We start from the raw sequence: 26,176 nt of genomic DNA on the forward strand, positions 1-26,176 counted from the left end.
CTTTGTCGTAATGGATGTGTTCAGTCTAGCTCTCCATTTCCTTGTTTTTTTTTAAAGATTGCGCAGGGAAGCACGCATGCATAACACAACCTCTGCAACTGCCATTTGTCAAAGAAGGGCAAAGAACATCAGAATGAAAAAAAAAAAAAAAAACCTTGCAAGCTCAGTTTGCAAACTTGCATAAAAGGGCGGGGCTTAGTTCGTGATGCGGGCTGGCTGGGAGGCAAAGTGCAAGAGAGGAAGTGGAAGAGGAAGAAAAATCAATCTATTTAGAGGCAGACAAGTAGTAATTTATTTGTCTTATCAGAAAGAAAGAGGGGAGGTGGGGGGTTAGGGGGGCTGCCTGGAGGACAATATAATCTGATCATGTCCCCCTTTGTCTTCATCAGTGGATCTAACAAGCACATCAGAAGTGAGCAGAATGTCTGAGAGAAAACGAGGAGAAGCAGGTCAATGAATTGGAGTTCAACCCGACAAGAAGAAACAGCCGAGCTGTCACCTAAATGCAGAGAAGCAGGCGGAGAAAGAGAGAGAGAAAGAGAGAAGGAGAGGAGAAGGAGAGAGGGTTGGGGGAAATGAAGTGGCCTCGTGACAGCAGAGGGAAGTTTTCGTTTGTGCGGCTTTTTGTGCAGAACACTCTGTCATCAATGGCTTTCAGAAATACTCCACGCTGCTCTGAAAAACACCCACAAACATAGAAATATAACTTTACAGGGTGTGTCAAAAGCCGCCCCCCCCCCTCTAACCCCGCCGCCCCCACCCGTGGGGGTGGAGGGGCAGAGCTGGGGGCGGGGGAGTTGAGTCCTGAGGTGTGGGTGCCGGATCAGTCAAGCAAGAACAAAAAGAGGATTTAAATGATTTGCTCATCCGGTTTTGTACGAGAACAAAGTCCTCTGTGTTTGGATTACGAAGTGCAGGAGGAGCAGCTTGGGATTCAAGCGGAGAAACGAATTTGCCTGCAATTGTGCAAACCGAACCAATTAGGCAGAAAGTGACGGGAGGACCTGATCAGCTCGAAAGCGTCCTCCTCCCAACCACGCGGGCTTCACTTCTGTAAACTCCAGAGGAAAAGTTCTGAAGGTGGATTTGGGATTGCCAAGGGGTTTCATCATCTGAAGCGCAACCGCTAGAGAGAGTCAGAGGAGAGGCCCGCATGCTAAAAATAACTCCCGTTTCTTCTTAATAATTCAGCGCACTGCTCTTACTCAGCAGTAATTAAATATAAAAGTCTGTAGGGTTGATTGGGTCAGTGATAAAGGATCTATATCCTTAATCAATCAGGGAGAAGATTATCAAAATGGATATACTCCCTCCAGAAAAGTTTTCTTCATCCTTTTTGACTTTTCTTCAATGTATTTTTGGGATGTGTTATGATGGACCAACACCAATGATACAACTTTATTTTCATAAGAAAAAAATAACCAGCTCCATCTACCCTCATACACCTAAACACAATCCGGTGCAACCAATTGGCTTTAGAAGTCATCCAATTAGTATATAAACTCCATCTGTGTGTAATTCAATGGCAGTATAAATAAAGCTGTTCTGTGAAGGCCTCCGTTTCTTAGGAAACACCAGTGAAGAAACAACATCACAAGCGTTAAGGAACACCAGGCAGGTCTGGGAGAAAGTTGTGGAGGAAGCCGGGTTGTGCAACAAGAAATATTTCCTCAAGATCTGAATGGAACACAGAACTCTGCTGGATCCATGAATTGAAAATCGAAAAAAAGTACAGTTCAAATGCAAACCTACCGACACATGGCCGTCTACCCAGACAGGTAGCACTGGTCAGAGAAACGGCCAAAAGGTTTGTGTTCACCCTGGAGGAGCTGCAGAGAGCCACAGCTCAGGTGGGAGCAATTTTGGACAAGACATCTTTTAGTCGTGCATTCGACAAATGCGTTCTCCACAGCAGAAGAGCAAGAAGAAACCAATCGCTGAAAGCAGTTTGCCACAATCTGGCTCTGCATCGCTGTGAGGGAAACGCACCAAAATAGCTGCAGCTGCAATAGTAGCAAAAGTTTGTCCTAGAGGGGTTGCAAGCAACATTTTGTAGACCTTTACTTTTAAAAACTTAAGAAAAAAACTCACCAAACATCTCCTATCAACTTTACAACTATGCCCTAATGCGTTTAATGTTTTTGTTTAAAAAAATAATCATGACGATTATGGCTATTTCTCATGAAAACTGACACTTTGGAATGGTAATCAAACCAGTTTTTGACTATTTTTATCCGCTTTTTGTTTCACAAGTACATCTCAATACATTTGCACCACACTACGTAACTTGTGTGGTAAAGACGTTTTATTTTAAGAGCAGTATTTGGCTATATATAGTGGTAATAAACTTTTAAATCTCTTTATTTTAATCACTTTTATTAATAGTTTTAGTCATATTGCCCATTCCTGGAAGCATTGTGACAAATGTAAAAAAAAATAAAAAGAAAGTTTTACTGTGGCATCTGTAAGTATTACATCGCTGTCACCTAAAAGCAGAAGAAGTGAGGACACTCTTCTGAAAGAGTTTAATGGAAGTGCCTGCGTTGACTTGTCTGCTTTAAGGGTTGTGTGTCGGTCAGGGGACACGAGGTCAGCTGCAGCCACACCCAGGAAGTTTCCTGTCACTGCTGACAGAACGGCTGTCCTCCTGATGTACCTGCAGCAGGTCTCACTCTGTCCACTGACTGAGCTCTGACAGCTCCTGTCTGCAAAGGTAAACTTTAAGTGATGCACATGTGAGCGAGCGTGTGGGAGGGACGCAAGCAGTCTGAAGAAGAAGAAAAAAAAAGAAGAAGCATTGTTCTTAGTGTTGTTTCCCACCAAACTTTCATTCTTCATCAGCTAAAGCCAACACATGACTAATACTGAAACAAATGTTTTAGTGCTGTGTAAATTTCTCAGCCAAGAATACTTAGGATAGTCAACTGGGTCAGCAATTTAAAATAAATAAATATTTCTTTAAGCAACGCAGAGAACCAACGAGCAGCTACTATATCTGATTGAACCATTAAAAAAAAAAAAGGAAAAAGAGAATAAATATCACTCCAAAGACGAATTATCTGCAACCTGGAGAGTGTCTATTCAAGCTCAAGATACAGCTCATTTGAAAATGCAACAGTTTTGACATTTAATCCGACTTTATCTTCATAAAGAGAACGGCTACGAGCTTGATGACAGACTGGCATATTCACCGAGGATGGAAACAGCAAAACCCTGGAGGGATTACGGCGGTAATCTGATTTGCTGTCTGCTGAACTTCACAGTATCCCAACAGCTCAGTCTGTTGGGTTACGTTGTATTTGTAGGGCAGCTGCACACCTCGTTTATGACAAACCTCTAATGAGCTGCGAGTCTGCTGGCATACAGACTACAGATTATCGAGTGCGAAACGCTTACAAGGATTCGTGAAGGACGTTTAAAGAGACAGCTTCTGTAGAGCACAGAATGACGACGCAAACCCAAACCTCAGTAACCACCGATCAGAGACCGAAAGCTTCCATCCACGGGCACAAGAATATAAACAGCATTAGAGCCGAGTACCTTTACTCCAAGAATTAACTGTGCCAATGCTACATTGCCTAACAGCAGATAAGTCTCTTCACTGGCTGATTTCAGATTAGAGCAGCACAATAATCCCCCAGGCTTCACTGCAGGGTCACAATCTCCAGACAGCTGATCAGCAGCAGCCTGCTGTTGCTGTAAATCTCTCCACTTGGTTGGACAGGTCGCGCAGAAGAACCAGGCCTTTTATAGTTCCCTAAAATCTACAAATGGCAAAAAGCTGACACACAAAACAGATGTCATTTGTACTGGATGCTAACCTTCTCTTGTGGCCCAGACTGACTGCAGACGTTTCAAGCCAATAATTATTAGTTTTTGTTATTCTGAAGCTGATTTTTCTAGTAAAGGAAATGCAAACACCTCCTCAACCACCTGATAACGTTGGCCTATTTTTTCTTGCCCTGCATCTGTTTCACTTATCTTCAAAGTTTAGTACAAATCAACAGAAAAAGATCCAAATCTCAGGGCTAATCTTGGTCTGCAGAAGTATTAAAGCTCCTCCGGTGTATACTGTAGACTGCTGTAGTATCTATTTCAATTTACATTTAAATTTGGTTTCAGTTGTAATTTTTTATGTTTACTTGCACGGCTTTTCTTTCTTCTCTGATTGCATTTTTGAGTGTCGTATTTTAGTTTGTTGCTGAATCAAAACAATTTCTCTGGCAGGATCAATAGAAGGCCTGGCTTTTATTAAACATGTCTGTCTTGAAAAAAACAGCTTAGCGCATTTCAGGTTTGATTGATGTTTCGAAAGTAAATATTTCCTTGTCGAATAATTTCCTCGAGGAGACTGAAGACAGCACCCCAGACTCATTGGCCCTGTTCTGGGCTCTCAGGTGTCGGATCCGCAGGCCTCTGTCGCCATGCCGACTGTCAGAAGATTACGCTGAGGCAGCGCAATTGGCCATACTTCCCATGAATGCACAAACTGATAGTGTGTCTTGCGAGAGGAGGAATACTTCCTCAACTTTTTCACAGCACAACCGCAAACGTTAGTTTTTTTCTAGTTGAGGTTTACTGACACAAAGCAGCGCATAACTGTGAAGGAGAAAGAAGAGTTTTTTTGGGGGGGATTTAATAACTGAAACTGGTATTCAGTCCTATATTTGAACACTATACAGATCTATTTTCTTGCAATTATAGCTGACAACCTTTTAAGACAAAGACATCAAACTCTCCTCATTTTATTTGAAAAACAGAATAAGAATCAGGTAAGATCACTTGTAAAGTCTTGCACTGAGGACTGTTGTCTGACTGAAAGGTCAGTTTGAGGTCGTTTGCAGCCTCCAGTGGGTTTAATTCCAGGATTCAACCAGATGTAGGTCCATTCATCTTCCCACTAACTCTCATTTATTAATTACTTAGTCTGTATTTAAGGGTAACAGAGTAAAGCAGGCGGGATACAAGATTTTCCAGATTTTTTTAGTAATAAAATTTTTTAATTTAATTTAATTCTTATAAATTTATTTATTTCGCACATGGTAGAAGCATAAATTGATGGATTAGGGGTGGGCATTTATCACATTGCATATTATTTATATTTATCACAAAAAAAAAATCAGAAAAACACAAAACTGACAGTGGTTGTAAATGTTATTTTTGCTTTTTTTCTCCGCTGTCGGTCCCTTGAGAGCATCAATAAATATAACTAAACTCTAAAATATGAATAAATGCAGTTACTGTGTGCAGTTAAGTGATACAAATCACACTTTTAATTAAGTGGCATCCTGGAGAAGCCTATTTTAAATGAGAATGGTTTTCAAGAACAACATCTCTATTTGTGAATGTTGTCACTGACGTAGTTACCTAAAACATCGATATAACAGGAGGAAAACAAAATATCGCGCTAAAAATTTAAGCACATTTTGCCCACCACTAGGATGAATCCTTCTCCTTCCAAGTCACAAGTAGGAGCAAATTTGTATCTGTGCTTCATGTAGGATGGAAAAAAACGTGAGCGTTCATGTCTTGTGAACAGAACAGTGAGCGTAAACCTAATCTGCTTCGTTTACTTTCGCCTCCATCCCGTCTGGTTTCCCAGACAAACGTCCGTGTACGGATGATCCCTCTTTGCTCACAGTCCGCCTGCCGTCCTCATGTGATGAACGCCTGGATCATATCTCCTGCTCTGACCCTGCATAATTACACTAAATCTCCCATTTGTCCAGCATGTATAAACAGCTTTTCCTGAAACTCCACATTGCCTCCTAATAGATCCCAGAATCATCAGCAGCCCTGAAGATGATTCCGACTGTCAGCCGGGCCCAGCCAGCCAGTCCGGGCAGTGCCTGGACGGCAATCACATTATCCCGACACAAGAACACAGACAGACAGAGAAATACAGCGATCAATATTGTGCGCTGACGTCTGTCGGAGCACTTAGGGTTCCTCCCAACAAGATGCTGTCTGCCACAACTGAAAGAAGATATTCAGCTTTAGTAAATGTACTTATCGCGGACAATGCGAGTGAAAAACGCCGAGGCTGATACGTTTCTGCCTTTTGAGCGGCAGGCTGCAACAACAATGGGGCTTGCGTGGAGAATAATGGGATAAGATTACAGAGCGCCCCACTCTCAGTCACCGCAGTTCCTGTTTTGCGCGTGTGAGATAATTGGCTTGTCAAAAAATCACAAAGAAATCAAAGCGTTTAATCAAAATATTTAACTCTCCTGCTTATCTAACCAGCTGAGCAAAGGTTTATCTGCGTTTCGTGTGGCTGCCGGCGGCCTCGTGAAGGGTCCGGCACGTACGAGCGACACATCTCCAGCTATCCATCTCCTTATTTCCCTCCCCTCACTCCTCCGCTCTGCCTCGGCATGCTTCGCTCTGACAAATGCGCAAGATCCAGCTGCTGCTGGAGAAGCACAGGAGGCTGGGAGGGGAGGTATGGATTGGAGGAAATTGGATTTGATAGATAAATGTCTGAGGATAGCATTACTGCTCTCCCTTCCCCGTTACGTGAGTGCGCACGCATGCAGCTCACACGCCACACGCAAGCGCACTCGCGCAGGTAGGGCCACACAGCCTGCTGGTGTTGAGTAGACTGTTTTTCTGAGGGGTTCCACTCAGACAACTCATCTCAATAGCACATTAATGTTTAATAGGATCTAAAAATATCGTGACATTATCATACTCTGGGCTTTTTGTGTGCCGTCTGTTTAGTTGCTGTTGGTGGAAAGAAATCAAACACTTCCAAATCGCAGATTTACGGGGGACTTTAACATTGTGCGTTTATTTTGCTTTTGAGCACTTATTGGTTATAGGTCCACTGCATAATCTGGTAAATTAACAGCGAGTTAAAAGCTGCGATTTAATGAGATAATTTTGTTTTTCTAAGTCAGCAGTACTAAAATGGCGTGATGGATGAACATGCATCAGCTTGCATTTTTTTTTGCTTTTTTTTTTTTTTTTTTTTTTTTTTTTGTTTGGCTGGAGGGTCTTTACCTGCAGACTTAGGAGTGAATTTGTCCCGGTTGGCGGCGCACACAGCAAGCAACCTGTAGCCCAGGTCCAAGTCGAACCCCTGCTGAGCGGCAACCCGGCTCACCACCTGCAGAAGGAGTCAGAAATCAGGAAGTGTCTCTTTAGGCTGTGTTAAAAACCCGGCAATCCATCTTTTTTAACCTCAGTGATTTCTTTACTGTACATAAACCTTCAGCTCTGATCAACGCATTTTAGTTGGTTTTCAGGTTTAGATTCCCTCCCTCACATTTTTAAGCTTTGACAAATACTGAAAATATTGTAAACTCGATCAGATGAACAGAAAGGAAAAATGATGCATCATTTTGAAATCTTTTCTACAAAAACAATAAAAAATGTGGTATGCATTTGTAGTTATCTCTGTATAATCCCCAGTCACTTAATCAACTCTGTTTTCTTGTTGCTAAGATAAAACATCCCCAGAGCATGATGCTGCCGCCACCGTGTTTCACTGTGGGCATGGTGTGTTCAAGGTAATATGAGCTTTTAGTTTTCCTTTACAAATAACTTACTGCATATAAAAAAAAAAATGTAAGGGTTATGAATATTTTTGCAAAGCCCTGTGTTGAAATAACTTCAGGGAGAGGCCAATTATTTTAGAGACAATAAGTAAAACCTCTAGACTTTAACATGATATTACAGGAAATCCTGAGGGACGTGAAATAGGATTACATAGACATATGCAGAGGGGAACTACTTCAACACACTGGCTTTCATCTAATGAGCCTTTTACAACCCCAGTCGATATTTGTCACAAACAACAAAGCAAATACATCAACAAAAAGTGCATAAAACCTGTGTCAGTAACTAGATTTATTAGGCAGGAATTAACCATCATAAATAACTTTATACTTCCAGAGAGTGTAATACATTTATCTGGACATGTTTAGGCATCATCAGCACGTCAACATAATCCATCTGGCCAAAACTATTATGCAACCTCTGCTGAAAAGCGGTCAAAATAGTTGCTGTCAATCGTTTGATTTCCCTCGTAAGTGGGTTGGCCCCTCGGTTTACACGAGGCAGGCGGCCAGCTACGAAGGCCAGCCTAGATTCGACATGGATTTAACAGTGTTTCACCTCATAAGCCATTTTTTTTTTTTTTTCAGCCTGATCTCCCTCGGAGGATGTGCATGCCGGCCCATAGTTCTGTCAATATGAAAACAGCGTTGGAATAAGTGCTGAGAGGTTAGTGGGTTGCTCAGATTTGTGTCTATCTCTCCTTCCTGGAGAAAAAAACATAAAAAAAATAAAACGAAAACAGCTTTGTGGTTTAATCCTGCTTGTTGCTGGAAATGGACATCCTATTTTTGCCTCAGGTCAGCTTCTGATTGACAATAACCTCTGATAGGTCCAGAGGAGACAGTTCTGTAAACTGCCAGTTCATTTCATTTCATACAGTTGCCTGGTACAAAGATCATTCACCCTTTGCACAATTCTCAAGATAATTCAGAGTCCTGGGACCTAGAATCTCTAATCATTCCAGGCAAATATATGTTTTCTTCTTTCACGCTGTTAGAACAACCAGTTAGCATGTAGACAGTTGGAGATAGCATGTAGATAAAGACTTAGTGATCCCCAGGATGCCACTATTTGCAGCAATTCTCAAACAGTCAGCCTCTGGGATATTTACTCAACCTTCTCAAAATAAGCTTGAGAGCTTGTCCAATCTTTTTCACTTCAGTTCCAGTTGTTTTAGAGCTTTTAATAAACCCTGACGGCGTATTTAAGCACGTTTAAGCATCCATTCATCTTTGCAGCATCATCAGGGAGCAGGTATCTATCTCTAGTGGTTAGAGGTCAAGAGGTTGGACACGTCTTGGACAGACTGTCAGCACACCAAAGGGACACGCAGACACATGGAACAATTAGCCATGCACACAATCAGACCTAAGGGCAATCTAGAGAAACCAATTAACCTAAAACATCCCCGTTTTCAGAATGTAGAGGGGAAGCCGGAGAGGCTGGGGAGAAACCGCACGTGCATGATGACAACATGCTAACTCCATGCAGAGAGACTCCAGGCCATCCAGGACCTTTTAGCTGCAAGGCAAAGGCTTAGGTATGTGATAATTTTCATGTAGTCATTTCTTCATCTATGAATTTGATTGCATGTGCTCTACTTTAAAGGTGCAGTATGTTACTTTTATGTACTTTTTTATATATACATTTGTTGAAAGTGTCACTATATTTACTCGTTTGTTTGTTTTTTTGATCTGCAAAAAAAATGAGCACCTCTGCCTCCAGTGCTAACTAGAAACAACCAATCAGAGCTCAGGGAGAAGTCGGAAGAGATCGATCTTTTCGCTAATTATCTATCTCATGTTACACTGCCAAAACTTTTCATAAAAGTCACATATTGCAGATTTAATAGAATGCCCCTTTGTCCATTTTGAACAGTAGTTAACTCCACATGTTTTGTCTCATGTAATATCTATACCCAGAGAACACATGAAGTTATGCACTATAAAATAACTGCAAGTAAAGACAATTTTGAACAGAAATAAATTACGCAGCACATCTGTGACCACTGGCTTTTCCACACCTACTTGACACAGAATGCACATGTACAGACAAAAAGCTACAATTACATCTCAGAAAATAAGAAGCTGATAGCAACGGCAGCAGCTGTGTCACCGTCATTGCCTCTGGTGCCACCGTGGAAGAGCTGCACTTGCAGAAGATCACAAACAGAACAAGCAGCCTCGCATGTGGCATTTGTCTGATTTGCAGAGTTACTCATAAGAATGCTCCGACTTGTTGCTAGCAGTAATTCTTCAAATAAGCAGCAGTTTGTTCTCAGAGTCTAATGAAACAGTTTAGCTGATGGAAGGAGCCCCATGCCGAGAGGGATTCTGCCAGTGGGCTCCATTGTACAGCTCTTTATCACCCTTTAAGAGGCTTTTATTTTGATTTAGACGTTAATGATCATTTATCTGTTTGCTCTCGCAAGAATATTGGCTGGAAACAATAACCTTGGAGTTAGGCTTTTTTTTTTCTTCTTTTTTTTTTTTTGAAGTTAAATATTTATGCCTGCTGGAAGGGCTCAGGTAGAACTAAAGGTGTGCATGTTGTTAGAAAGAAAAGTCCTTTATATTGTTCCACCAATTTAAAGAACAAGATGCCAGAGAAAGTGCTGCAGGGGCTGAAATTCTCAGCATGTACGGCCCGTTGAGAAAACCCTCTTCCATCTGTTGCTGCACACTGACTAAGAGAAGACTGCTAAACCTTTCCCTAAAAAGAAAATGTTGCTATTTTTCATGTAGCAAAAAGCAGACTGTAGGAACAGCGTGACAGCTTATAGTGCTGGTGTGCACCTTCTCTTACGTTACCAACAACAGTGTGTCTGAACAGCTCCAGTCTGGTTTACAGACACTGTACCTGTATAAATGCAACCCTGGTCAAAATCACACCTGACTGAATTTGTGCTGTTAACCATCAATCAGAGTTTTGAATCTGATAATATCTCTCATTATGTTCTCCAGCAGAGATTATAATCAGTTCGTTACCATTCCCTTAGTACCTTTTGCACTTCGACTGGTCACAAATGCCGCTGCCAAGGCTATTACCAGACTTCCTCCTGCCGAGGATATTCTACCCTTCAATAACTTTATTAGCGTCCTGTTAAACACCGCATTGATTTTAATCCCCTCCTTCTTACTTTCAAGTCTCCCCATAATGTTACACTTCCACATCTGTTGTGTATTGACACACTGATATTCCCTCACAGATTCTGAGATCCACATCGTCTACTTCCTTTGATTTACCACATTACTCGCGGTGCTAACACTGACTTAACACTGAGCAACCATTCCTAGGAAGTCTCTCCCACAACCAAGTTAAAATTTATTAAGAAACAGTTTCTGTATTTTCTTACGAAGCTTAATTTTTTATATATATATATATATATAATGTGTTTTTGCTTTTAATAGCCATTTCCTGCATATTGTGATTTGGTACTAGAGTTGTTGTCCTTGAGCATGCTTTTATTTGTTTAAAACCATTGTTTTAATACTCAAGGTTCTTCTAATGTGACAATCTCATACCTGGTTATAATTAGAATGCCTTGCCGATAACCTTTTATAAATTGCTTTTAAAGCAATTTGCAGAAAAACAAAGACACAGTCCAAACATTGAAACATAAAAGATGTGGACACATTGTCTCGTCTTCTGTTTTTGCACTAAACTATGCGCGTCTAATTATTGTTTTGCTGCCGTCTTCTAAAAAGTACCTGAAAAAAAAAAAAAAAATCGACCAAAACCATAATTGTAGTTTGCATACCGTCAGACATCCCATGAGACTTTGCTCGAAAGGTCGCTGGAAGGCCCGGGGATCTCCACACCAGTCGAGCAGCTCCGTGGCAGCCGAGTGGAAGTTGGCCGGGTTCTGTAAGTGCTGTGCAAACACAACATAGACCCATTAGAAGTGAAAAGAATAAGTGTTATTTCTTTCCTCACGTTTAGTACAAATTGAAGAAAAAAAACCCCACTGAAAACCTAATCGTTCTGCAGCCTCCAACCTGCCTTGATTTACCGTCTTGTGTTTCTGCACAACCCTGTGAGGACCTTGACTCTTTCCAATCTACGCCCACTTGGAGCTCTGCTGCATTGTGGGAAGAAGATCACACCCATATCAACAATGATGCCAGTGTTTCTTGTTAATCTCTCTTGGCAACACCCATCCCTCGCCTCCATGACCCGCACAGCAAACGAAGCGTTCCCTCCAATCTTCTCTCTCCCTCTCTCTCACTCTTTGCCTTATTCATTGCCGGTTTGCAGAGTGTAACACACCAGAGGTCCACTGCCTGACTTGGCTGCGCACAAAGAAAACAACCTTGGTCCTGGCAGCTATGTGTGCAGGCTCAATGTGAGCCGTTGGTGTGTTGTCTAATCTCTTTCACTCTCTGTCTGCCTCTCTCGCTTGTTCACTGAGGCCTGAAACAGTCGAGTCTTTTCTTCTCACTGTTCGAGGGCTTCTGAGGCTAGCAGGACACAATAAGCGGTTTTTAAAATTGAGCTCCCTTTCTTCACTCCTCAGAAGGTTAATAGCTCTGAAACGGCGCGGAGCTGCGGCTTGCTCAGTTGGCGAGACTGGAGCCCACTTGAAAGCTTTTATTATTCCTATCTGGAGCTAAAGCATCTTGTTTTGTGTTTTCCTGCAGAGGAGGTAAAACTATTGTTCTTAGAGGGCAGCGGAGGTGAGTGTTTTCTGAAAGGGCAGCTATTTGACGACAAAAAAGGACCTTCCCTGCAAACATGACGGGGATGCCTATAGAAAAACCCCTCTTTAGTGATATCATGGGCTTCAAGAGAGACCTTGGAAGAGTTGGGTTCGGACTCTCGAAAGTGTTTGACTGATAGCAAGACGAGTGAGAGAGAGAGAGAGCGGGAGATGCTCTTGTTGATTAAGAGCGAGAGGAGAAGAGCCTCTTCTGGATGAGTGATATCATCTGGCATTACTTCTGCCTGATGGGAGGCGTATAAGCCTCCAGCATGAGGAAAATCAGACCTTGCACAGCAGGGGCTGTTTGTCTTGATCTGAGCCCATCTCCGCCTGATGCAGCGGTCACCAATGACAACCTCAGCTCTGGTATGAGAGGGGGGAAGAAGATGATGTAAAGAAATATCTCTTCTGAGTTGGTGAAGGTGGGGCGTTTCACAGTTGTTCCTGTAGTTAATGCCGCTCAGGGGTCGAATAAGGATAAGAACGGGGGCTGCAATGACCACCGGCGGCGACTGCAGCGCCAAGGGAGCCAAACAACTGACAGAGTGCCCTCTGTGAAATGATTTACCTTCTCTTCACGCAGCTTTACATTACACTTTCTACCTGGCTACCTGCAATAAAGCACACCGCTCAGCTATGTGCCAGATTTCCCCCAAACCAAAGAAACACCCTTCTGGCAGCTCAACGCTCAGTGACTAACCCTTTCAAGTTGGCTTTACTACGACTTATTTTACAGCATGAGCTGGCGTGTGTAGAAACTCCACTGGAGTTCTGACTTTCATTAACTTAATCAAAGCAGCAACAAAAAAAAAAATGACATAGGTGACTTGATTTTAGGAAATTAATTTGAAATCGCTGACAGTTTCAATGAATCTGCAAACCACTTGGAAATGTATTCTTACAAACCACAAAACATGACTTGTTTTGACAGGACAACGATTAGTCATGAGCTCCACAAATCTGGCGTTTATGGAAGAGTGGCAATAAAAGCCAGCGTTAACTGAAAGCCATGTAAGAAGTCACATTTGCCGTTTGCCACAACCCGTGTAGGAGACAAAGACAAACATGTGGAGGAATACGTTCTGGTCACAAGGCAGCAAAATTAAATCTGCATGCGATGGAAAGTTAATCTACAATGCCGTCATCTTAGACACGCCGCACCCATGAAAAACATTGTTTTGGCAGCATCATGGTGTGGAAATGATTTTATTCAGCTGTGTTCAGAGCTGGTGGGAGGATGAGTGGACTGTAGAAAACCTTGCAGAGGCAGCAAAACACTAACAACCAAAGTTCACTTTCCAGCACCACAGCAACCCAGAGCGACAATGAAATAAATACCTTAGATCAAAGCAAACTCGTGTGCTAAAACGGCCCAGTCAAAACCTAGACCTTAATCTAATTTGTTGCATGTTTCAAAAACTAGCTGAAATTCTTTTTCCCCTTATAATTGATTAAAAATAATGCTGTGTACTGTAACAATCATTAACTGGAGCACATAAAAAAAAAAGTTTATTGTCTTTATTTATTAGCATTTAACATGTGACAACAACATATTAGCTGAAGCGCTTTCAGCTTCAAAGTACAATTGTGTGATGATGATGATAAATTACTGCATCATTTATTCAAAATTGCTCCCAAGCTAATTTGACAGAGCTCAAGTTATCTTTGTCCTCACAATTTTACAACTATACACTACTGCTTAAAGGGTATGAATACTTTTGGACCAGCTCAGGCAATCAGTTAATTCTGCTCAGCAGAAACACAGAAGGAGAGATATGTTGTCTCCTAATCTCAAAATGAAAGCGCTATTTTACTCTATTACTATCCTCTTCATTTATTTTTTTTATTTTATTATTATGACAAGACAAGGCATCATTTAGATGTTGCAAGATATAAAGGCTCACACCCACGTATCATAAACAAATATGCCATCAGCCAGCCAGTAAGTCAAGCAGCCCATGAGCTCTACAGACCATTAATCACACGCAGAGGCGGACGCCCTGGGATATGTTAGTGTCTGTGAGAAGTCTTCTGAAAGCTGACAGTCAGGGAAGCATTTAGGCAAAACGGCAGCGAGGGCTGGCATACGTCAGGAGCTGGCAGCATGATGTCAGAGAACACAGAACGAGGAGAGACGAACTCCGAGTCCGCTATGCAGCTTTGAAGTCTGCTCTTGTGTTCATAGGCAGCTTGCCTCCCTCTGTGGCCCTCTGCAACATGATCTGTATGACTGAACCTGGGGGCCCAGACACACTGATGCCTAAATAAGGTGCTGAAAGGAGAAAGTAAGGCTGGGATTTCTTCTTTTTTTTTTTTGTCTTTGCCCACTTGGAGTCCGTTTTCAAAGAGCAGTAAAGAAAAAAGAAAAAAGGAAAAGCAGGAGTTTCACTTTATGCCCACCTGTTTGATGCACTGCAGCCTGTCGTTGGTCTGCTGGATATGCCGGTCCATTGATGGTAGCGTGTTCATCTTGACGTCTCTACCGGGACTCCATTAAAAGTTTTTTGTGTGTGCGTTTTTTACTCTGCAAAAAGAAAACAAAATAGGAGATGTACATCTGTTAGAACGGTCAGGACCATTGTGTATGGAGTTTTAAGCCTGCGAGGTTCAAAGAGCTTTTCAGGCATTTGAACAGAAAACCTGATCAGGTAGAAGAATGAACCCACAGAAGCATTTTCTCCATAATCTTTTACTAGACCTGTAAAACCTTGAAATCAAATTCCACATGTTTCCATAGTTTTCCTGAATGCACAGGAGCCACGGGTCACCATGATATTCTTTTCGGATCAGTGAGATGCAACAATCTGGGCCCCGTATCCTACAACTCCAACCATCTCACAGTGGAGGATTGAGTCGGATTAATAGGTATCGTGCTGGTTCACCGATGAGGCCTCCATCCCCTCACCATCCCTCTGTGTTTATCTCTGTCAGCGTTGGTCCTTCCCACATTCCTTCACACAAAAGACCAACTGAGGAACCACAGGTGGGGGGTCGGGGGGTGTGCGGGGGCAGGGCTCCAGAAAGCTGCTCGGCACTGATAAAGGGTCCCCCAAGATTCCCCACCGAGTGAAACCAACATAACAGAGGCAAGGCGCTCGGTCGGGGAGTTTTCATTTCAGTCTGGAGTGCTTATCTTTGATTGACTGCTGCATAAATGCACAGCATTTAACTTAGACACACACATTTAAGAGCATGCGAACTCAAAAAAGCTTGAATTCTTTACTTTGATAAAAGCAAAAAAAAAAAAAAAAGGTGGAAAACTTCAAAGGAGCACTTTGAGAATGACACTGTATTGCTAATCCTCTCCGGTTTAAGCATTACCAGGGTGGAATTACCTGGAGTGCACTTAAACACACAGCTTGCATGAATAAAGAGAAATTCTGGAGGAAAGAATTTGTCAAAAGACCTTATTTATTCTTATCGGCTTCTGCTGAGTGGTGTTTATAAAAACAGTCGAAACCGCCTTCCTCTGGGTCTAACTGCACAAATCATAACCATAACATCGGGCGGCCTTGTCCTGCCGAGCTGCTGTGCCTCCCAGTGTCCAGCAGATGTCTCCCTCTCCTGCTGCTAACCACCGTCTCCCTCTTTCATACTTTCCACCTGCAGCAAGTCGTCCAGAAAGGGCTCCTTTAAAGCCTTTGACAAGTGCTACAAATCCCATTCAGCAGCAGACGGCTCTGCCTGCCGCTAACAGAGCACGCTCCAGCCCGGCGCTGGCCATCTGACCTTGTGGCTATTGATTAACTGGTTCTCCTGCAGCTCCACACCCGGCCGTCCCAACACAGTGAAAAGCAAAGATGTCACGCCTCTTTTATGTTTCTCTGTCTGGGTTTACACAGTGGTCTCACCTCTGATGGGAAACATGCACCACCTTTGTTAGTCAATGAAAAGACAGGCCCTTAGGTTCTGAAAGGAAAAGGCGAGTGAGGTTGAAACAGCTGAGCAGGCGTCGTAACCGAGATGAGAATCCACCTGACAGGTCCTTTAGTGGCTGCTGCTCGAGCTCTGCACCCCTGTTCAAAACGGTGTCGTGTGACCAATTAGGTTTCCCTGCAAATAGAGCTGAACTCCTTCTGCTTCCACCATTTTTCAGAAAATATGCACATGGCTGTAAAAAAGCTACAAATTTAGCATTTGTACAGATTTGTCTCCCACTGTAGTTTGACAACAAAGACAACCAGAGGACAGTGTTCTGCTCATGCTTTTTCCGCACTGTGGGTTTCAGATCCAGATTTAAGTTTAATATATAAAAAATGCAGTTTTTAAGCAATCACATTAATTTATTTTTTTTAAATAATAAAAATCACCAATTGGCTGCAATGGAGGATTTTTGGTCCAGTCTTCTTTGGATAATTCCTTTTAATTCAGCAAAGCTGGAAAGTTTTTGAGTGTGGCTGGGCTGTTTAAGCTCATCTAATAGCGTCTCAGTTAAGCATAGACTTTGACTAGACCACTTAAAAACTTTCATTTTGTTATGAAATTGAACTGATTTCTCAAAAAAAAAGAACCTGAATCATAGCTCATTCATAATTTAACAAGGGGTGGGGGTGATTTTTTTCACATAAGACAAGGCTGGTATGAACAGCTTATCTCCCCTTAATAAATGAAATCACAATTTTTCTAATAGTACTTAACATTAAAAATTGTTATATGAAATGATGTGTGACAAAAAGCCAACCTGAAGAAATCAGCTACAGATATTAAAGTTATTATTACAAATTAGACATTTTGCCACCACTTTATAGAGGTGCAAAACAAACAAACAAACAAACAAAACAAGAATTACACATTCAGTCATGAAGCGCACATTACAACCTCCTCTTTAAACAACTGAGGGAGGATGCAGCTGTGTATCAGAGAAGGGTAACAAGCCACATGCAACGCCAACATCCGAGGAAGCGCCTGTCTCCTCCTCTTGCCGTCTTTCTTTGCTACCCTCCCTTCGCTGCGTGTCTTCGTTTTCTGAGCAAAACAAGCTGGGGAAGCGGTGTGGGGAATGCGTGCTCTGAAACAAAAGCACAGCAATACGAAAGGCGCTGGAGTATGGAAGCAAGGGGGAGAGCAAGAAGGGCTGGGCTTGACGAGGAGGAGAGGCAGAGGAAAAGCACAAAGAGCGTGTTGGAATTATCTTGTCGTTACACGTCCGCACACACTTTACTGTACGATCACTCGCAGCATGAGCGAGTTCTCATTTCAGACAAATGACTACCACATTAGTCAGGTGCAATGTGCTGCGTGAAAGCGATCAGTCACTGAGGGTTACATGGAAGTGTCCATGCTTGCGGTCCTGACAGATGTCAGTACTAGCAGAATTGGATATCGGTAGATATCAGGTTGATATCGCATGTTGCCATGGCAGCATAAATTAAAAAAATAATAATAATTAATTGTTAGTTTGTAAAATTCAGTTTTTCGGTGGAGCTGTGCAACACAGGCTGCTCTCCCTCTATCACATAAAACAATGATTGAGAGTCAGACTTGCTTGCTAAAGCTGTAACTGTTAGCTCGTATTTATTTTGAATAAATCTTGTTGAAGAAACACGAATCTCTTGTGAAGTGTAGCACATTACATGTACCTGTATGCAAAAAGAAGATAAATCTGTAGTTGTAAACCTGTAAATGAAGTATGCTTTAGTTCTTCTTTAGCTGAGTTATATTAAGTGAAACATGTTCTATGTTTTACTGTATTGTTCGATTTCCAGTGCAATGTATACTTATGTGAATATTTATTGAATCTCTGACTGATAATGAAACATAAAGTAACTTTATTATTCATTTAGATATTTATTTTAATCATAGTAGAATCAGGTAATCCTGGTAGTAAAAACTAAGAGAATTTCATTTGAAGTACATTTTCTGGACTTTATCATTTTTTTAACATACTCCCTCCACATTGATCAAAAACAGAAAGAAATTCTGTGCTAAGCTATAAATCAAATTAAATTAAATTAAAACTATCCGCTAATGAGTAAAAATGTCTTTTTTTATGTTATGAGGAACTGTGGTTGGTATTAATATCAAAATATCTGTTTTGGACGTCCACTGCAGTCGTCCTCTCGGTGTCATTCTTGGCAGGACAATTACTTTTTACAAGTATCAACAACAAGCCGTTTTGCCAGCAGCAACACTCTGAGGACACTTTGCTGCCATGTTTATCCATTTCTAAAATAGTTTGATTGATGGAAAACTGTCCTATTTCATTTTCTTTTTGACTGCTTTTCAAAGGTTGCTTCAAACATTCATATCCCTTGCCTGTTTGGTTTATGCATCATTCAACATCTTTATCAGCATAAGGACACTTATAGAAGTGCGCAAATATTTTAAAAAAGAAATTAATGACTTTATTTCATGGGATTAGTCCAAGGTTAAAATGCCGTCATTGTAAAGCAATAAAAAATAATAAAAAAAGAAAACAGTCCTATTACCAACTAAACATCCTGGAGAAACATGCAAGTTTCAAGGTGAGCCTTAAGGGAATATTTTTCTTAAAGTTGTTGATGACATTTTTTAAGGTTTAGGGTTGAATGGATTTCAAAAAGGCCTTGAGAAGGAAGAACATTCAATAGGTAAAGAGATTCGCTACTCCGGATGGCACCTTCTTCTAAAAAAAAAGAAAATGAGTAAAGGCATATTAGGGAAGGTGCTGCTGCTCTCTCTTCTCAAGCTCTGGTGATTGAGAGACTAAAGTGCAGAGGACACCAACGCGGAATATAAAAAAGCAATCGCTGTGAAGTTTGGCGTGATATCAACTTCATTAAGGAGAGGAGGAAACTATTCCTCCTGCTCCCTTGACAGAGAAGAAAATCCTCCTCTCCTTTTCAGGACCACACCTCCTCCCCCCCCGCCCCTGAAGCCCCTGGCCTCTCTACCTCTCTGTGTGCTTTATGCTCTTCTCCTCTGTAGCCCTCAGACATCATTAGAGCCACCCAGCATGCCACTTCCCTAACACCACCTTCCATTTTCTGTTCGATCATTTTCCTCTCCTCATCCCTCATATCTCAACACTCCTGCCACTCTCGCACCCCCTCCTCCCTTCCTCCTTTTAGCCCTCCTCCTCCTCCTCCTCCTCCTCCTTCTTCCCGTGGCCCCAAGTGGGAGCTGCCATAACAGGAGGTGGAATGGATTCATTTGCTCTAATGTGGTTTGGGCTGCAGCGTGGCACGGCGCAGAGCGACACTTTATCCCAGCGCACAGGGCTTCTCTCCCTCACCGTCTGCAGTTCATGTGTTTTCAAACAGGCCAATCAACACCACTCAGCTGCACTGGCCTCTATCTCTCATTCCCTCCCACATACACTGCTCTAAGTATGTCTGCAAAAAGCCACCAGCCATCTCTCCCTCTCTTACACACACACTATTATCTCTAATGGCAAACTCTCATAGCCAGGCAGTCCCCCTTTGCTGTCTTCATTTCCCCGCCGTCCAGTCTGGCCTGTAGACAGCTGCTGGTTCTTCGTCGCCTCCAAACCGGCCTCCACCGTCACATCTCTGCCCGTTTGCCTTGTTCCTGCTTATTTTTCTTGACTCTGTTAATCCTCTCCTCCACTTAATCTCTCTTGCTCTTCTTTTCCCTCTCAGCAAAGCCAACTATTAGTCATATTGCCCCCACTGGGCTTTATAAAACTCAGCCCTCTGCACACCCTCACAACCACTTGGCTCTATAAAAATGTGAAATGACTTGTCCCACGGGTGGAAAAAAATAAAACTCCAAATAGTCCCGTTTGTTTATCTTCTGTTTTAATGTGACAACTACGGGAGCAGCGGGCAGCTATGTGACACCCAACACTGCAATGCAAACAGCTGTGATGTGGAGACACACGAGCCGCCCTGTTTCTGCCTATAAATACGGACCTTCAGTTGTGGACTATTTCAGGTATGCGCCACGAGATCCTCCCCCTGAGAACTGATGATTACTTCACCGCTGAACGCGTGAGTTCAGAAAGTGAAAGCAGAAAAGTTCAGCTGATTCTGCATGAGATTTGAAACACTGTACAGAGTTGAACTTCGCCAAAACAGCAACAGACGCAATGCAAGGACCGCTGTCAACTAATACAAGGTTGCTTTGAAGATAATATGGACTGTATTTTTAAATTTGAAACAAAAAAAAAGAAAAGATAATGGCGGTGTTGACATTCTAACCTGCTATTTGCATCTTATTTTAGCAAGTAGCAAGGTTAGCAAAGCTAGCATTACAAAACTTTCCAAAAAGGCTGCCTGCATTTCCAGATCACGCATGTGATAACTCAAAGCAACTTTACTGCATGTTCAGTTTGTTCTTCCTGTTGGCTACTGAAAGTTGTGCTCTTTCTTACACCCTTAAGGAACTACACACATGCCTAAACTTGCTAAATTAAAAATAGTTAACTGAGTCCTTTTTTAAGTGTAACAGTGTCCACACCGAATAGTGTTGACAGAGTCACCTAGCGGTTTTTAAGGCTCGATTTGAAGATTTTTGAGTCTCCGACTCACCGGTCAGCGCCACCAGTTGACGTCTCTGTGTATCTTTAGTGTTTATGCATAATATCGCAGATGAATGTACTGCGACAGGTAAGCTGGATCAAGAGATACTTTTTGCTTGTGAACTGCAAACTGGGATGCTGGATGACACGAAATCTCACAAAGCGAAGCTTTCAACAAGAGCGATGCTTTCAAACCTAAATATTCACAAAAAAATGTATCAAAAATCCATTTTTATCTAAACGAGCCTCCAATTAAAATCAGCCCAAATAGATGGTGGAAGGCACCAAAAACTCAACAACTGGACAACAGCGTGGATCTCTCGCCCTTCATGAGAAATTCTTCATTTAAGGTATTAGAATACCAAAACAAAAGCGTTATTACAAGACCAGCATAACATACGACAGTTTCATTCTTAAACAGAGGCTCTTATTGTTTCTATAAACATCTCAAGGGCAGTAAGGTGCTAATGAGACACTTGGAACTGTTTCATCATAGTCAATACGGTTCCGATTAACCCAGTAAACGAACACTACAAAAGGTTTCATCAGAAAGAAGAATCAGCATATAGAGTACGAACTGTAGCTGTGGATTGGTTGTAGAATAGGAACCGTCTTCCGCTGGGGGTTTAATCTCGAGCACGTTGAAGTGCTGAAATACCCTTGGGCAGAGTACTAACCTCCAATTGCCTCAGATGTGTGAGAGTAAAATTCTCTGCACATATAAAGTGCAAACATGTATTATAAGTGCTCTATGAGTGAGTGTGTAGATGGCAAACTCTTTGCAGTAGCGAGATAAAGTAAAAGAAAAAAAAAAAAAACAGTGTTACATAAACGTGGAGTATTCAGCTGGAGCTGCAGGTTTTTCTCTACCTTGAGGAAATCCTTCACAGCTGCTGTCTTAGATCAGCGCAAGATAAAAATCGTACCTACATCAAATGCAGTTCTGGGGTGTTGTTTGTAGTCTCCTTCAGCGGATCGTGTTTTTTTTTTTTTTTGTTTTGTTTTTTGGCGTTCTTCTGTGGACTAACAGGGAGGGGTCTTCTGTTTACTGATGAGATCGAAAATCAGGTCATCTGCGAGCAGCAAAAAGCTCGCGCATCACATGATGAATGAATGAACTCCTTATTCCACACAACGTTCCAGTTGCCGAGGACTATAAATACCAGCTGCGGAAGATTGAATGTCCTGACTGCCACATGCAATTTTCCAGTGTCACGAAAGACAAGATTGTATCACTCGTGATGCTCAAGACATCGTAGTACGTGTGTAAGGAGAGAGCTCAGAATGTGCATATTTTAAGTCGCTGAACCAGGTCTGCCGAGGAAAAAGCCCAGAACGGCGAACCGCCTCGGCGGACCGCACAAGGTTTATTAAGTGTAATCGCATCAGTCTTCTGTGATTTTAAAGTGAATGTAAGAAGATTTGACAGTATATCAGAGGAGAGGAGCATGATTGACAGGGCAGTCCGACAGGCTCGTGTAAAGCTAACCTTACGGGCCCGGCTCCAGCAGAGCTGTTAGCTCACACACCGCCCCCTGTGGCTGCTGAATGGGTAAACTGACAAATTCCATGTCCTTCGGTTTCAGCACTGACAAACTGCTGACCCACATGCAATTAAACAACATCCACCGAGGGGCGAATGCAACACACCGGACGTACGGCAGCAAATGAGTGGTCTTCTGCGAGAGGACAGAGTGATGAAGTGTGTGCAGCAAAGAGAAACAGAGAGACAGGGGCAGAGAGTGAGACTTACAAAGACCGAGTGTGATTCAATCTGCTCACCAAGCCATGAAATGGTATTGGTGTCATTAGGGAGAGCAAAAATATATCTGTGCCAGCCTGCCCTCCACTCTCCTTGCCTGTGACACTAAAAGCACAAACCTTAAATAGAAAAAAAAAAAAAAAAAAAAAAAACAGTAACCGGTTCAACCTTTCTGCACTTGGTGGGACTAAACAGTCTGCACTGCAGCTGAGGTTTTATTGGATGAATCTTATCATCAGCTCTTAGTCATTTCCAATTAGAAGCAATGCTGAAAACACTGGGAAAAAAAACCAAAAAACTGCCTTTTCCTGAAAGTCTGGCAGCAAAGTAATTATTAGGCGGCTCAAGGACTGTTTTCAAAAATAACGCTTTTTCAGTCTTAAATGTGATAAAATAAAAAAACAACATGACCTTAAGCTTTCAGCTATCACAAACCTGATCAACAAAAGTAATTTAATCACACTGATGAAGACAGTGAACGTCTTGTGACTTGACAACTCAGCAGTACAAAGCATCAAGAATACACGATTAAAAAAAGTCAAATCAACACTTAGTTTGAGAACTAAATGTCAATGAAACAACTTCTAGTGCTTTCATCTGATAGCAGACAGATTTGATCATTTTGTTCCAATCTTAAAGAGGAGAAATAAAACACCTGCACACCAGTTTGTTTAATTATTCTTCCTGTACACAAACACGGGGACACCAGTTGGACGGTTTTATTGGTAGGTCAGTTGTTGATTGGATCACAGCTATCTCAGGAGCTGCACTGAATACAGGGTTCATGTTCAGGCAGAAACTTTTGCAGACTGCGAATATTTAAACAATGAGAGCAAACAATGTGCAAGTCAACAGGTAGATAAGAATAGGCAGGGGGTTTGTTGTTTCTAGAGTTCATTTTCCATTAAAAACAAAGTAGTTATTTAGCCACTATATTCGAATCTAGACATACTTTTTTTTCACAAGTTTCATAAAATGTATAGAGTAGCTTTGGGTAACTGAGCTATTTCTACAGGTATGCCACTGGGGAATATGATGATTACTTTGTCCTCCCTCTGCTCTTTTCTCCTGTTACTCCCCATTTCTAAATTATGTGCAAGTACTGTGTCAATTAACTCTCTCTGTTCTTCCCATAGAAGGTGTGCCAGGTCTAGTTTTTTTTTCTCTATTTAGCTATGTCTCTTCCTGGAACTGACAGAGCCCCTGTTATTATTAACACTGCGTGTACACTGTTTTTGTTTCCCATAGAAAGTATTCCTAACTTCGAGAACTGTTATCTAAGTGTCTTTTTTCCCATAGAAGGTAATCCTGCCTGAGTGCTTCAGGGCTTACCTGTGAGTCAAACCCAGAAGAAGACACTGATGGCGCAATAGCTGCCATTCCTCTGATGAATTGCTTTTATATCATAAAAATTAATTATGGCTTAGTGCGAGAGCTGAACGACTAAAGATGTCAATATGCATCGCAAAATCCCCAAATTAGAAATAGTTTTTTTCATATTCTGAGGAAAGACAATGCCTATTTTATACATTTCAATCTTTGAAAGTTGTTGACGTTTGCACTGAGGATATACAGAATCAAAAGTTCTTTTGTTTTCAAACACGGACAACATCTGTTTTACTATTTAGATTTTTTTTTTTTTCCATTGAAGCCTGAATTTATGTTCCAAATCCTACCCTACTCGTTTGACGTAAACGAAAGAACGTGTCCGTTTTTTTTGTTTTGTTCTCCTGCAATGGTTGAACTTTTTCATTCAAAGCTCTTTTATTTATCCAAAGCAGTTGCACAATGTTTGATGATATGTTATTCTTTCAGCTAAAAGGGAGTGATTCCATTCTACTGTCTCCACGTGCTTGCTCATGGCGAAGGATTGCCACAAAGCCAAGAGCTCAATACAAGCCGAGCTTCCTTTCACCACCTGGCGTAAAATGAGCAACCGCATTCAGCGAGAAAACAAGATAATTTAGACCAAATTAAATTAGATCTAAATTGACTGTGGCTAATCTTGGAAAGATGTGATGTATTTGAACAGATCTCAGACTTAAATTTGTTTTCTTTATGTAAATATGAACTGGATGTCTTGCAAACTGCATTGAGGCGATATTTGTTGTGCATTGGTGTGACATTAAAAAAAAAATGGAACAGGAAAAGTAAATTTGATGTCTCTACAGAAAAAAAAAGTAATAAAACAGATCAAGATGTTCAAAGGTGCATTTAAAAGACACAACTGAAAACCTCCTGACCTTTTAAGCAGAGAATCTGAAATGTTTTAACAGAAGGAAAAAAAAACCCAAAAAGGTTTTTTCAAGGACACCGCAACAAAGCGGATATTTAATAGTTCATGTACCTTGTTCTCCGTTACAAAAACAGCCTGCAAAACCCAGCGATGCAACAACACAAACAAAATCATGAAATCTACTGACGGGGTAGCTTTACACAAACAGCAAAATAACCTTTGAGAGACCTTCCTACGCAGGTACATGGGAGAATGCTGCACTCATTCATCTTGCTCTGTTGAGTTTTTGTTCACCGCTGCGCGAGAGTAAGAGCCTCAGCAGCAAAGACGACAAAACATCTGCTCACTGCAAAAAAAAAAAAAAAGGAAACAGGCCTAATGGCGTACGCAGAGGCTCCAGATTCATTCACTGAAGGAACAATTCATGTTGGTATTATCTAGCATAGCGAGCGGATAAAACAGTGCTGAAAGGATAATGTGTTTCACTGCAGCTTTTGCAAAACACTGCTGCTGTGTAAATGTTTATTTGTAATCTTAAATGTGTCCCGTCAACTTGTCTTTTGCGAGCATGTGTAACGTGGTGTTTGACATGGAAGGCACTGAAACCGCGAGAGGCTTTAAATGTGTGTCACCGAGCTCCAATGCGCATTTACTGTTAAATATGTCTCCTCTGGCTGAACTTGGAAGCGTCGAGGTGTACGGATGGAGGGGGGAAAAAAAAGAAAAAAGAACAGGAGAAATGACAGTCATGCGACATATTACATGCAGGAGGAGGTGGGGGTGGGGGGGCGAGTCAAGCAGAGAGAGATAGGGGAGGATAGGCTGCAGAGCAGGAGGGAGATGGCGAGAGGTCATCCTTGGGTAATTTGTTTTGGTCCTCTCAGAGCGCAGACACACGGGGAGCAGGTAAACCAATTACAGTGTGACATGAATCACTAAGACCTACAGGCAACCACACAGCTGGCCAGCCAGCCAGAACACATGAGCAGGCTGCCTCTTACCCTAAGTGCTGGTCAATCACGAGACGCACTGTTTGTCCCTCCTGTGACCACGACCAGACATCTGGAAGAGGCTGAGCAGCTCTGACGGCTCTTTAATTGTTTTCCTCTGACTTCTGAGTTGTTTACTCACACCGATGCAGAGTCCGCCGTCAGCTTCCCGGCAACTTCGATGGGTTTCAGCTCCGGAAAAAAGAATAAGTCTAATCGTTCTGATTTCTCAGTTCCATCCGATCTGTGACTCCAGAATGACAGCGATAACGACTCCTCTGAAGACACGAGGTTTGGATGTCAGATCCAAATGGATGCTAACGCCACGCCAAACACTCCAGGCTAAGTATTTACACGACAAAGACTTTTGCAATTAGTTTAATTTCATTAATCGGCTGATGGCTGCCATGACGATGTCGTGTCAGGCCTCGGTCGTATCAATGCCACCGGCGATACAACAGAA

The 26,176-nt window shown here is 42.0% G+C and overlaps 1 protein-coding gene across 6 annotated transcripts in view; it reads right to left on the reverse strand.

Annotated features, from left to right (window-relative positions):
- The window catches only part of zmiz1a (zinc finger, MIZ-type containing 1a), a 122,310-nt gene that overhangs the window by 28,039 nt on the left and 68,095 nt on the right, over positions 1-26,176 (reverse strand). For 4 of the 6 annotated variants that reach the window (XM_088013510.1, XM_088013511.1, XM_088013513.1 and 1 more), the window contains 3 exons: positions 14,666-14,789; positions 11,324-11,437; positions 7,006-7,111 (listed from right to left, as the gene is read on the reverse strand). In XM_088013510.1, the coding sequence (XP_087869636.1) occupies positions 7,006-7,111; positions 11,324-11,437; positions 14,666-14,734 (289 nt within the window). In that variant the 5' untranslated portion in view covers positions 14,735-14,789. Of the gene's footprint in view, positions 472-7,005; positions 7,112-11,323; positions 11,438-11,531; positions 11,783-14,665; positions 14,790-26,176 lie in introns of those variants that run through there. The other 2 variants (XM_088013512.1, XM_014987272.2) reach the window with 2 other exon arrangements.

Source organism: Poecilia mexicana, unplaced genomic scaffold (assembly GCF_051168715.1).
Source record: "Poecilia mexicana isolate PSO_F unplaced genomic scaffold, ASM5116871v1 scaffold_15, whole genome shotgun sequence".
In the NCBI taxonomy this organism is placed as follows: domain Eukaryota; kingdom Metazoa; phylum Chordata; class Actinopteri; order Cyprinodontiformes; family Poeciliidae; genus Poecilia; species Poecilia mexicana.